General features: G+C 29.7%; 1 protein-coding gene across 2 annotated transcripts in view; it reads left to right on the top strand.

Moving 5' to 3' along the window:
• The window catches only part of whd (carnitine O-palmitoyltransferase whd), an 85,367-nt gene extending 72,112 nt beyond the window's left edge, over window positions 1–13,255 (top strand). Inside the window, exons 10-16 of one of the 2 annotated variants that reach the window (XM_088224387.1) lie at window positions 2,061–2,086; window positions 3,679–3,741; window positions 5,167–5,348; window positions 5,951–6,156; window positions 7,445–7,643; window positions 8,651–8,811; window positions 10,557–13,255. In XM_088224387.1, the coding sequence (XP_088080513.1) occupies window positions 2,061–2,086; window positions 3,679–3,741; window positions 5,167–5,348; window positions 5,951–6,156; window positions 7,445–7,643; window positions 8,651–8,811; window positions 10,557–10,661 (942 nt within the window). In that variant the 3' untranslated portion in view covers window positions 10,662–13,255. Of the gene's footprint in view, window positions 1–2,060; window positions 2,087–2,961; window positions 3,028–3,678; window positions 3,742–5,166; window positions 5,349–5,950; window positions 6,157–7,444; window positions 7,644–8,650; window positions 8,812–10,556 lie in introns of both variants that reach the window. The other variant, XM_088224386.1, reaches the window with a different exon arrangement.
• Window positions 13,256–13,605: the final 350 nt, after the last annotated feature.

Genomic DNA, 13,605 nt, shown 5'->3' with positions numbered 1-13,605 from the left:
ACAACAAAACCTGACATTAATATTTTATTTATTATGGGAAAAATAAAATCCCAAAGTTAGTGTTCGTTTCAACAAACATACGATCTCAAAGGATTGAGTAATATTTAAAATATATGACTATATATATCAGTGGCGGCTGAAAGGGTTAAAACGGGGGGGTCATTTTTTTTACTAAATAGGTACATATGCATTGTACTATAATTTTCACACTAATTTTTTTTGTACAATACATGAATATACTTACCTACGTCTACATACATGTTTCCAATATGATACACAGATTCACAAAATACCATTTAATGATTTAAATATTTTTTGGTCTTAATACTCAATAACTATCTATTTATATTAGATACTTATTGAATATAAAACAAAATTAAAAAAAAAAAAATTGTACATCAGACATATTTTTATTTTCATTGAAACACGAGAGAGAAAATTAGTTTTTTTTTTCCTTACCTAACATAGTGAGTGCACTTAGTCTATCTAGGTTCAGAGAATTTCTTAAATAGGTCTTAATTTGCTTTAGCATCGAAAAACATTTTTCACTCTTGAACTGCTGTCGTCATCTTAATTCCACAAATAAAAATTACTAGTACATTTCACTTTTAAAACACAAAGAAACTACTAAAAATGTACAGGATTTGAATTTTATGAGTTAATATAATTTAAGTGCATATGAAACAGGGAGCTAACAAAGACTAGTACACTTGCAAGCAACAATATATCGGTAGTCAGATGGCAGAAGGGACCATCTGTAATTTTCAAAAATGTTCAGGAAAGCTGAAATACGTCTCAATTTCAAGACTTTAATCCACAAACTAAAATATTTTAGTGTTGCTTTTCAATAAAAAATTACCATTCTAAATGACTCTGATTTCTTTTTTTTTTCTGCGTGTATTTACTGAAATATTAATTAAAACTTTTGAAAACTTAAACATAGACAAAAATACAGATGGTCCCTTCTGCCATCTGATTACCGATATGTAATACAATAATGTTGATTCACAAAGCTCATTTAAATCTTGTAAAAAGGGATGGGAAATATAAGCTGTCCTACTTTAATCCTTTCCATTAAGAATTCGTCCTTCTTTAGCGTAGGTATGTAAAATATATATAGGAATTCATTTATCATCAAATCTCTTCCAGTCCAGACCAATGCCAATATTATAATATTATTATTATCGAACTTATTATATCTTTCTTGTTTCATACTGTTATCTCTACCGGGACAATGCCCGCCCCGCGTTCCAACTAATTTTGGGCGAAATGTTTCGGTATTCATGTATGTACGATACGTTTCATCTCTTTCTTTCTCATGTGAAAATCTAGAGATACGACATTAGCTTTGGGACAGTTACAGAAATGACCCGTGCATTCGACGTAAAATTGATAAGGCGAATTTGACAGCGCAAGTGCGGTGAATTTTCTTAATAATATTCTAGATAACGTATATAAAGATATAAAGATTAATAGGTAATTATATATTTGAATGAATGATTTTTTAAAAAAATATTATAAAACCTAATTACATTATATTAAATAAATATATAATTTTTTTATAATGTAGATTAAGTACATATTTTTTTTAAGTCATAGCAAATTTTGGGGGCTCATTGATCCAATGGACATGAGGGAAAGCCGCCGCTGATATAAATACCCGCCACCTCCATATTATTTGCAACAATTTTAAGAATTACGATTTTTAAATAAAAATAATTGAATGCTGAAATAAATTTTCTACAATTTTGGACTTCCGATTGTATTGCATAATATATGTACGGCATAATTTCTCACATTGAGAATACTCTGACTAAGACATTAAAATAAGTTGATTTTTAGTTAGTGGATATTGCGGTTATAGAAAATTGATGACTTATGTACATATTACTATTTAATATGAAATATTCCAAATCAGTAAAAGATTTTGACAAACGCAAAATTGTGTAATTGTATTTGGACTTATGTACTTGTATGCAAAAAAAAAAGATTTTATAGCGCATGTATTGCTAATGTCTTAAATGTATTAATTGGATAAAAAATGTAATTGTTTTTTGCAGGTTGGATTCAATGCAGAACACACATGGTAACTTATTCATTTATCAATATTTTAAATTAATTAATTTAAAAAATACATTATTTTTATTTTATCTTTACTTTAATATAGGTTACATTTTCCGTTTTTTGTATTTAAACATATGTACATATTTTACTTATTTACAATTCTGTGGTATTTCAGTAAAAAAATATGTTTAATTTATAAATAATGTTGCTTTATATACTTACATAAATTTAGTATATAATTTTTAACATTATTTAAGCACATGTTAATTTGTCAGATCTCCAAGGTGAATTGAACCCTGATCTTAAAACCTGACTCGAAGCTCTTGAGAATGATGAAAGTCTGGGTTACTACTTCAATTCTTAGTGCTTAAATGTCAAATTATTGTCTAAAAAACTTTGAAAATACATCATAAAATATATCTATCTATAAAAATATAAATAATTTGTTACCTTTTTGGAGCCAATGATTTTGCAAATAAATGAAATAAATAATATTCATACATAGTATATTTAACACATTTCTCTAATCGTCAAAGAAATTTTGTACCTAACTTGGGACATTTTATGTTGTTTTCTTATTTTTCTTCTTCTTCTTTGTGTTTTGAGTGTTTATAACTACAGATGTACATATGGACTAGGTATTTATTACATGGATTATTATCATCTCCATTTGATCATTTTTAATCATGGTTTGTTCTTCTGTGTAAAAGTCAAAAGTTGAGTGTTAAAGTAACTAATAATAATTATTATGTAAATGGACTCGATCATGCCGATTCAACAGAAGAGATAGCACTGTAGGTATGTTCTCACATTCTCTACAACAGTGCGAAGAAGACCATGAATAGAGGATACACTTAATGCATATAATCATTTAAGTTTTGTTATATTTAATCTTAGGGGTGATGCCGGAGTGATGTCTCACCTTTGGGAAATAGTGATCATGGAGGAAGCCTCATCCGACCTGTGGGTATTAATGCAACAAGAAAAAACATTGCTTTGTTACCTATTTATTTACATATTATCACGATACATTCTTACGGGTCTTGGATGATAGCACAACACTTTCCATATTTTATATTTCAGTGTCTTATGGAATGCGGGATTTGGAATTTAGTATTCTTATGTATTTATGTATTTTTAAGCTTGATAACATTATTTATCTACTGTACTGTGATCTATCTGTGTAATTGTAAAGGAGCTTATATTGTATATGTTGCTTTATATGTGCCTGACTCCTGGTTCAATCGTTCTATTAAATATAAATCACATAATAAAATACATACTGTGAAAAACAACTTTATTTAGCTTCTAGCCTTTTTGGTTTGATTGCTTTGTTCTAGCCTCGAAAAAGACTTTCATACGGTCCATAGGCTAAACATGTACATAAAACATCGCTTATAAACTCCAAAATACTCAAAAGGCTAAAGTATCAGTTATCGGTTTGTGTTTAATCGAACATTGTAACCTATGTATGTAATGTTCAGTAAACCCATATTCTTGACCTGTCTCCTTTTATAATCCACTGACTCTGGTCTAGAAGAGGTAAAACTTCCAACCTTAACATTCTATATTGGATAACAATTATTCATTTGAAATGGCCACTAATTGTTATAGGGCTGATGCTCCTGTGATGGGGCACCTTTGGGAATACGTCATATGGTCCGAAATGGATATCGGGTAATCTGAAAACATATTACTTTCTCCTTATTTTAGCATAACTGATGTCAATTTGTGCTCTTTATTTAAAATAAAAATATTATTTATTAATATTTTTTATAATTTATTTTGTTAAATAATAATTAAGTAATATGTCAGTTCAAGCCTTTTTTCAATTAAGTGCACAAAACGGTATCAGTAATTATACCTAACTAGATAACATCCTTTACCTAACATTATGCACATAATATTTACTGTATAATATTTAGAGTAGAAAAAATCACAAAACCTTGAATTTACCAAAGGCTTTTTAAAGGTTTTTTTTTTTATCCTATAAATATAATACACCCAAGCTATTATTGTATTCTGCTTTCATATCTTACATTGCTATCCATCACATCAGTGCTTGTAAAAGTATGTACTGCAAAAGCACGCAATAACTTAGGAAACATAATCAACATTTGTCCTTAAAATGACATTAAATAATTATATAAATATGAAGTGTTTACTTGAACACTTGTTTTTACCATTTTTTTCTTACAAATTATTACATATTAGTAAAAAAGTTAAGTCATAATTTTTTTAATGTTTTAGTATTTACTAACCGATTATTTAATTTATTTCATATTTAACTAACCGAGCATATTAACTAACAGATCTGTGTTAAAAGTTGGGAATGAAAACCAATATTGAGAATAATTTATATTAAATCTCAATAAATATTCAAAATTTTCAGTAATTTAGTTTTTCAGATTTTTTTCATTTTTAGATACATCTCATCTTTTAATAATTTTACATATTTTGTCGTGCTACTTGTCCTGCTTTGTTAATTTGTCATATAAAATACAGCTGAATTGCACAAAGCTCTTGAAAATGACTATTATGTTATTAGAATAGTAATTGCTTACACAGCTATTGAATGGTCATGAATAAAGCTTAAAATTTGTGCAAATGCATGTATAAGTATTCGTTAATATTTATTGAAACTGAGAATTTTACATTAATTTACAAAAAAGTTATCCAAATATTGTTTCAACATTAATTAAACGTGTAATTTTTAGTTAGAAATTTGTCAAAGTAAATTGCATATAAAAAATTGGAAAATAAGTGATTCAAATCAAATTTAAATTAAATTGTTTTTTACAAACCCCCCTCTCTAATTTGTATATATTTCAGATTTAATCAGTTTTAAAAAAATCTTTTTCAACAATCTGTAATTCATTCCATAAGCTATGGACACAACTAAAGACTCTGTACTGATACCAAAATAAGTTATGGTTCCATTTAAATTGACTTAAGTTGACATATAAGAATTTTTTCACAAAATAGTATTCGCCATAAAAAATAACTTCTGCTGGCTGACTTGCCTTTCAAAAAAAGTTTTGCATTGATTTTGGCTTCTCATATTTTGTTTGTTTTGTATTAATAAATGCCTGTTACCATTAGATATGATGAGAATGGAAATTCTAAGGGTGAAGTGATAGTGAAGCCTCCTCCGCCCACCAGACTACAGTGGGACCTGACCTGCCAGGAGTATAAGGGTGCCATAACCCAGGCCTACCAGATTGCCGAAAAGCTCGTCAACGATCTAGACTTGAGAATCTTCATGTACTCTGGATATGGCAAAGGTTGAATAAAATAATTTGTGAATTAAAAAATTTAAAAACCACTGAACTTCCTCATATTTCACTTATTGATCCGTCTTACGCTTAAATGTAAATATAATACAATTTTTCATCACAACCCAGTAGTGCATAGGGTTATGCATTGGTACTCGAATTGCAGAGTATCTAGATCATTTTTGTTACATGAAAAGTAAGGTGATCAGTAATACCACCTTTACCAATATTTCTCATCCACCCTGCCAAGAATCAAACCAGACTTTAAGCACGGTAGCGAACTTGCCAACCAATACACTACGAGGTGGACTTATCTTTACTCTATTTCCTTTTTTAGAATTTTTACATAAGAGTTATCATTTTGTTGTGTCGCGTTAGCCTACCATGCAAGATATCTCGGGTTGGATTCCCAACGTGGTTGACGTGAAATATTTATTTAAAAAGGTATTTTTACACTATCATATTTTAGTAATGTAGTCCCTGGACTGGCACCTGTAGCGTAAGACTGACAATCTTACCTTCATGAAACAATTTGGGTAAATCTTAATGGAGTTATGCAATCTCAATTTTATTTGTCTAAGATGTAAATCTTATAGTTATGATGTTTATAGGATTTATGAAGAAGTGCAGAACGTCTCCTGATGCGTTTATCCAAATGGCTCTGCAGCTAGCGTACTACAGAAACGCAGGTCGCTTCAGTTTGACGTACGAGGCATCTATGACACGTCTATTCCGAGAAGGACGTACTGAAACTGTCAGGCCATGCACTATAGAGAGTGCTGCTTGGGTAAAGGCTATGGAGAGTAAAAACTCTACGGTAAATATTTAGTTTTTATTTAAAGTATTATTTGAGAATTATTGTAAAAATTATGAAAAGGGTACTGCAATTACAATAGACCTTCACAGGTTGCAGTGACATCGAGCTCACTAGGCCGTGCTCCTCAATAGTAAAGGTAAAGCAATGGTTCGGAGAGTGAGCATACATCAAAATAATAGCTAAAATAACTATACAAATGTTGATAGACACAAAAGATGATAATAATAAAATTCAACAAATTCTTGAAAAATGGCGTGTAAAAAATTGGAATAGTTGGTTAATAAATATCGAAATTAAAAAAACTAGGTATCACATTTGACTAACAGCATGTGAGCCTTGAAATTACAGCAAAAAGTCAAACGCCCTTGAACTGCTATGTGGATGTTTACAAGCAATTGTTTTATTCTTTTAAATTTATATTATTCTTAAAATAATTGTAATAAACTCGTAAACATCCACATGGTAGCCTGAAATTCATAGTGCTAGCATTTTTACTCATACCAGACGATAATTCAATAATTTTTTTTATAGAAAGCACTTTTTAGAAAAGCATTGTTTTTATGGCTTTTTCATAAAAAAATATGAAACCAACAAGATTTTTGATAAAGACTTTCAGTGTATTGAAAAATTTTCAGATGCCTCATGGTACGATTCCCAGTGAGATCACAAAAAAAACAATATTATTTTTAAATTTATTGCAACAGAGAGGAAAAACATTATTGAGAAGGGTATATGAAAGTCTAGGCATTTACAGGGCTTATGACCTGTCATTGGCTGGTTTAAGTGGCCACTTTACACATTGTGTAACATTCACCATTCTGCCCATGTTTAAACATCCACATTTCCTCAACTCTTCCATCTGTTGACTTTTGTGAAGTAAAGGAGCTGAAACTTTTATTATGTGGGTGAGATTCATCTGGCTGAACCAAATCACCTACTCGGCAACGCCTGAAAACAATTTTCCAATTTTTATACTTCTTATTTTACCAGGTAGTTAATTCAACAATAATAATGTCAATAATGTTTTCCCTCTCTGTTGCAATAAATTTTAATATGAATTACTCCTTAGGGAGAAAATCCAGCCAGTCTGCAAGCATTTGGACATACTCAAACATTGTTGAATATTATTTTACTCAAGCCTGTGCTGTATTTCACCATTGTAATCGAATCTCCTGACCTATCGTGGTTCCAAAAAGACTAAATAGCTTGTTTTGCTTTCAAATATATATAAATTTACTGTTGTATTTTTTTTTCATTTATCATCTAATGCTTTTTTCTTTTTTTTAAGCTGGACGAGAAAATGAAACTTTTCATAGATGCATCAGCTCGCCATCAACTTGGCTACCAGGATGCCATGTGTGGGAAGGGAATAGATCGTCACCTGTTCTGCCTCTATATTGTATCTAAATACTTGGAGTTGGACTCCCCCTTCTTGCAGGAAGTCCTAAGTGAACCATGGAGACTCTCTACCAGTCAAACACCTCATGGTAAATATTAAAAAAAATCCATCTATGTTATAATTGTTCAGTCTATGTGAATGTTGCGAATCTGTTAAAAGTCAACTTTACATAAAAGTTAAAAAAACGTATTTTTATTTTGTGTAATCAGTTTTGAAAAATCTCTCTTGTAAATTTACTATGTGTAAGATCCACTTAAATAGCAAATTTGCACAATTGATAGATGTCGTATCTTTGTAACCATTGGAGACATAGATCATGAATTCGACACGGTATGCATATCCATATTTAACGGTGAAAGTATGATGTGTTGTCAGTTGTCTATGATCTGGAAACCATTGTCATTTCTTCCGACAAAGAAGTTTCTGGAATAACTTCTTCAATATCCTCCTGAGAGAAGTTCCTTAAATTATGTTGATTTTATCTGAATCCGATTCAACACCTGTCATTGTCACTTTCTATTTCGAAATCCGAATCAAGTTCTAGTAAGTTTTTAATTTGCTCCGTAGTATTATTCTGTTCAGCCATTTTAAATTGAATAAAATAAAATAAAAACTAAATTAAAACATAACATGTAAACTACAGTTTTATTTTGTAGAAAAATTCTTGTACATTCTATGCAAAATAGGCTGGGATACAAAATAATATTTACAATACGTTGTAGAGGTTCCCGAACGTGACCCAGTGCTCTCTAATACGTTGGCGACACTGGAAGCACTCGGAGGTCAGTACTACCAACCTGAAAGTCTGAACTAAACTTCAGATACGTAAGGCGTGCGCTCTGACAGCTCGCTGCTTTTTCCACGACTTGACCCACTTATTCAAACACTTTCGTCTCAGTGTTAAATTTGTAAAGTACTTCTGATAATTTGTGGTGATGTGATTAGTGTATCTTCTTTATAATAAATGCTTTAAAACATAATCTGAATTTATCTCTTCAATCCCGAGTCAATATAACCATACACTGATCCGCAGTAACTATAACATGATTAATCTATTTATTCACAAACAAATCAAAAATATTAAAAATTTTGCAGGACAAACAAATAAGTTGGACTTGAAAAAATACCCAAAATGTATCAGTGCTGGTGGTGGATTTGGACCAGTAGCTGACGACGGGTATGGAGTATCTTACATCATCGCAGGAGAAAACCTGGTGTTCTTCCATATCTCTTCAAAGAAGAGCTGCCCAATAACTGTAAGAAAATTTTAATACTCATATTACTACTGCTTTCTTGGCTTTGATGTGGTTCTACCACGTAAGTCTTCTGTCGAAATACATTCCCAGGTATTTAATGGTGTTCTTTTGTGGAAGAACCTCATTATTTAAGTGTCCTTCCGGGAAGTCATCTCTTCTGAGAGTGAAGGTAATATGATTTGTTTTTCTAGCGCTTGCCTTGTTACGCCATTTTTGGATTTTCCAAAGAGAAATGATATGAATTTTCGATTCAGTCAAATGCATAGCTCATGAAGACACTCCAATCTTTCACTAGGAAAAAAAAATCTAGTGTACAAAGTAAACCAGTGTGGAAATACGGAATAAAATCATGGGGCACAGCGAGTCACTCCAATATTTAAATATTTCAATGGGTTGCCAGAAACACCAAAGTGTACGTGTGTCTCTAGTAAAAGACGAGATAAGAAAATTCAGTGTGGTGTTCCAGCAAAGGCTCGGTAACCACAACCTAGCCAGCTGCTCACTAGACATAAGTGGAGATGTTAGGCGTCTCATTCGCTTTAGCATTCTGGATTTGTCAAATTGTTAGTTATCCTACCAGTTGAATAAAAGGGATGTCGGAAATCACCTGATGACATCTGACATGGTCTACTATCTAATGCTACTACTATCGAAATGCCGCATGTGTCTATCTTGACATACGCCAGCAGAACATTATGCCACTAGTTTATTTAAAATGAAACACTTTGTAATTTTGTACTGTTCTATACAAACAACAATTTAGGGAAAATACTTGATAACTAATCGAACCAAATTGAAAATAGAACTTTTAGAAAAAAGCGGTGTGTATGAAATTACGTGTGGGGATTGTGAGAGTAAATATATCGGCCAAACTGTGCGAAATAAAAAAATTATAGTTAACGAACACCGAAAAATCAAAAGACTTTCTAGCACTAGTTTTTCTGAATTTGCAAACCATATTATGGATACAAACCATTCTTTTCATTCCCATAAAATTATTTTGTTACATTCTGTCACAAATAAAGCATTATAATGAATAACATAGTAAATATTGAAATACAAAAAAAAAATCAGATAAAACTTTAATCAATAATATTATATTTCCAAAATTGATCACCCCTGCTATCAATATTTCCCATAATTAGGAAAACCCCACCCCCTCCACCGCACATTGCCTTGCCCCTTCCACCCGACCCTATCAGTACCCAAGTACTAATCTGTGTATATATTTTAGTTTAGTTTATATTTACACCTGATGATGGGTAATTCAGAATACCTGAAACTAGTTTTGTTATAATATATTAAACTCTTATGTGGTAAATATTACTAAGTGTTTCATTTGAAATAAATTCAAAATGTTTTTTCACAGAGTAAATGCTGAAACAATAAATAATGTTATGCTACTAAATTACCAACTAGACATTTTTAAGGCCTTTTGGAGGGATCTTGCTCCAATAAGAAAAAAAATCATATAAAACATAATGTTGCGTCAATGACGGATATCTGTATTTGGTATGTAAAAAAGAATTCGCTCTAGTGCCATAATCCAGGGAGGAATTATGGGAATACGTTTGTATAGACAAAAGTCCAATGAAATTAAAGTAAATTTTGATCTTTATAATAATATTTTTCTATGATAAATGTACCAAGTACAGTAAATTTTTTATTTAAATTAAACCAGCGTGGTTATTTTTCCAATTTGATGATCTGACATTGTAAATTAAATTTGTATATTTTCTTTTCAGAACTCCTCCAAGTTTGCCAAGCAGATCGAGGAAGCTCTGGGAGATATTAAATCAATGTTTGACCAATACAAGAAGGCGAATGAAACTAATGGCGCTAAACATTAGTCATAATTGTGATTAAGAACTAAAATACTGTTTGGTGATAATATTATACGGATATGGTAGCTCCATTGATGTCTTGCTATTGATAAATATACATTACCTGAAATTTAAGTCTGTTCAATAAAATTACGTAATTTTATTAAAAATATAACTCTGTGAAACAATATAAAATTACAATTATGAATGATGTTTTCTGTGTCTAAGTAATAGACTATCACAATTATTGGTTGTACTTATAACCTGGCATAACATTTACAACTTTAATAAATTACTCATAAATTTAAGCCTAGTTGGAGTTAAGAATTATTTTATTTTTATTCAGGTCAATTACCAAAATATAATAATATCCGTCGAAATACCTACAAGTTTATGTGAAGAAACTAAGTACCTATCTAGTTATGAAAGTACCGTCATTACCGTATTTTAACATGGTCGACAGTCGCTTCTGTCAAACATTTCTATTTTCTACATCATGTATTTCTTGAATGGACATAGAATAATTGAAGATTTTTCAGAATGCGAATATATTTTTGATTTTGAAGTAAGAAATTATATTCTAAGAAATGTTGCGCCAGAGTTTAAGTTATGAATAAGAAAAATTTATAAGCATCGCCTACATGTAATAATTTTCTCATTTATCCATTCAAATTACATTTACATATTCATTTAGATATTTGTTTATGTTTGATGTTTTGATGAATTACGTTAATAACTAACAAAACTTCCCCTTGAAGAAGGTCTTTGCCATGCCACAATAGAAAACATTCATTTTTAAAATAGGTACATAACATATTATGTTTATTTTTATGAGTATTTTAGTACCCACGTAATTACATTATTCAACAGAAATGCAATAATTTAATTATCACATAAAGTAGTTAACTTATATTTTTCTTGTAATATAAATATTTCTCCGAGTTATATCAATTGAGTGTCTTACGCGTCTAGATAAAAAATATGAAAACCATTAATTTTTGGTTGATACTTTAAGAACACATTTTAGTAGTTACCAATTATAGCAATACCTCATTCCGAACCTTTTTTTACATACTCCAGATTTACAGTGAATTATTTTTAAAATAATTTTTGTTGTATGTTTTCAACATTCAACCTCAAAATGGGTTTGTATAATTTAATAAAAATAATAACTATTTAATTGTTTTTTATTATTTGACTCAATATGGCGTTTAATGCGTTTTGCTCAAATGTTAGCTTGCATTATATGTATTATTTATTATGTATGACCTGCTTTTTAAATTTTACGAGTGATCGCTTTTATACTGATAAATTTTAATCATGATTGACTACTAATGTCTCACTAAACGGTAATGGTTAAAGGTATATGTATGCAACGTACATCATATTGTTTAGAGTTTATTGAATATTATAAAAGTAATCAATTAACAGTCGAAGCTGAGAGTATTTTTATTATTTTTTTAATGTAAAAAGTTAATGTTATTAGAATATAAGTTAGGTATTTTTTTGGTTAGAAGGCAATACTTCAATGCGCAACAATAATATGTATTACTCACAAACAGTGCTTCACCAAAGCTAGTTTATGAATAGGAAACCAATAATATACTTGACTTTACTTTAATACGTAAATGTGGTACTTCTGTGAAGATACTATGCTCATTTATTCTTTTTTATGGACTCACAGGTTGTTGGAATACGCTGTGGGCCATAAAATAAATTACTTCATGTTGATTGGTAATGGAGATTTTTTCGTTTTTGTAATTAAGTTTTCAAAATAAAACTATGTGTTTACATACATACATAATAAAAATAATATTTTTAAAAAACATTTCCTATTTGTAAATGACTTTGTGTTGAAAACAATATAAAAATGAGTGGAATTAAAGTGTTCTTGATGAATAATTATTGTTTGAAGTATGTTAGACTATTTTGAATTTTTATCTTTGACAGTGGTTTATTTTGCTATTGAATACAATTGATTTTATTATTATTAAAAGTAAATTTTTGTTTTATGAATATGTTCTGATCCTATTTGTTTATGAATGAAATTTAAAACGACTTGAGTTATACTTTGTTAAATAATTCAAGTCAAGCTCTTCAGTAATATTTTTTATGTTTTAAAAAAAAAATTACGTATCTATTATTCTTTTATGTAAATAAATGCACTATAAAAATCTGGACAAAAAATTATTGATTTTAAATAATATGTAATTGAATATATTTTTTTATAAGAATTTTCATTCTGTCTTAACACTAAATAACCTCAGATTAAAAATGTTAAAATAACGTTACAAAAAAACATATTCATAAATCTGGTGTTGTTTCTCAAAATTGAGTATTTTAAGACAAACAATATTTCAGAATTTTATTTGAGAACTTTGCAATATGCATACATGTAATAGAACTTTATACTAATGTTAATTCTAACATGCTCAAATTTTCATATCATTATTTAGCAGCTATATAAATCTTTAAGAACTGTTTTTCTTTAATTTAAACCTTAGCTTAAAAATGTGTATTTGAAAATATACTATGTCTTTAGAAATAATATGCCGTGGACGTAACTTCTTAGTTCAATGTTGTTATATACTCTGATTTCCAAATATATCTTATTTAAATAGTGTGTTATGTTTTATTCTAATTTCTGTAGCTTCACTAAATATTTGAGGTAATTTCGACGTGGAAATGTCCTTAAAAACAGTACACAACACATTAAGGAAATGATAACAAAGACAATATTCATCATCATGTTGCTTCACACCACTATTCATCTCAAAAACTGGTTCTCATAAAAATTCTTCCTGCCAGAAGGGCCGTTCGTATTTGTGACGGAAGTAATTTAGAAAAGGAATTTTAAAAATAAACAGCACCTCTAGACACGGCCTTAAAATTAAAGATATATTTAATATAATAGTTTCTATATTGAATAGGAATATAATAGAAGACAGTACTAGCGATAATACTAAAACAG

The sequence above is a fragment of the Micrasema longulum genome, unplaced genomic scaffold (assembly GCF_059751315.1).
Source record: "Micrasema longulum isolate JH-2025_06_02 unplaced genomic scaffold, ASM5975131v1 h1tg000281l, whole genome shotgun sequence".
In the NCBI taxonomy this organism is placed as follows: domain Eukaryota; kingdom Metazoa; phylum Arthropoda; class Insecta; order Trichoptera; family Brachycentridae; genus Micrasema; species Micrasema longulum.
The sequence above is the reverse complement of the archived record's forward strand: the minus strand, read 5'-3'. Positions and strand labels throughout refer to the sequence as shown.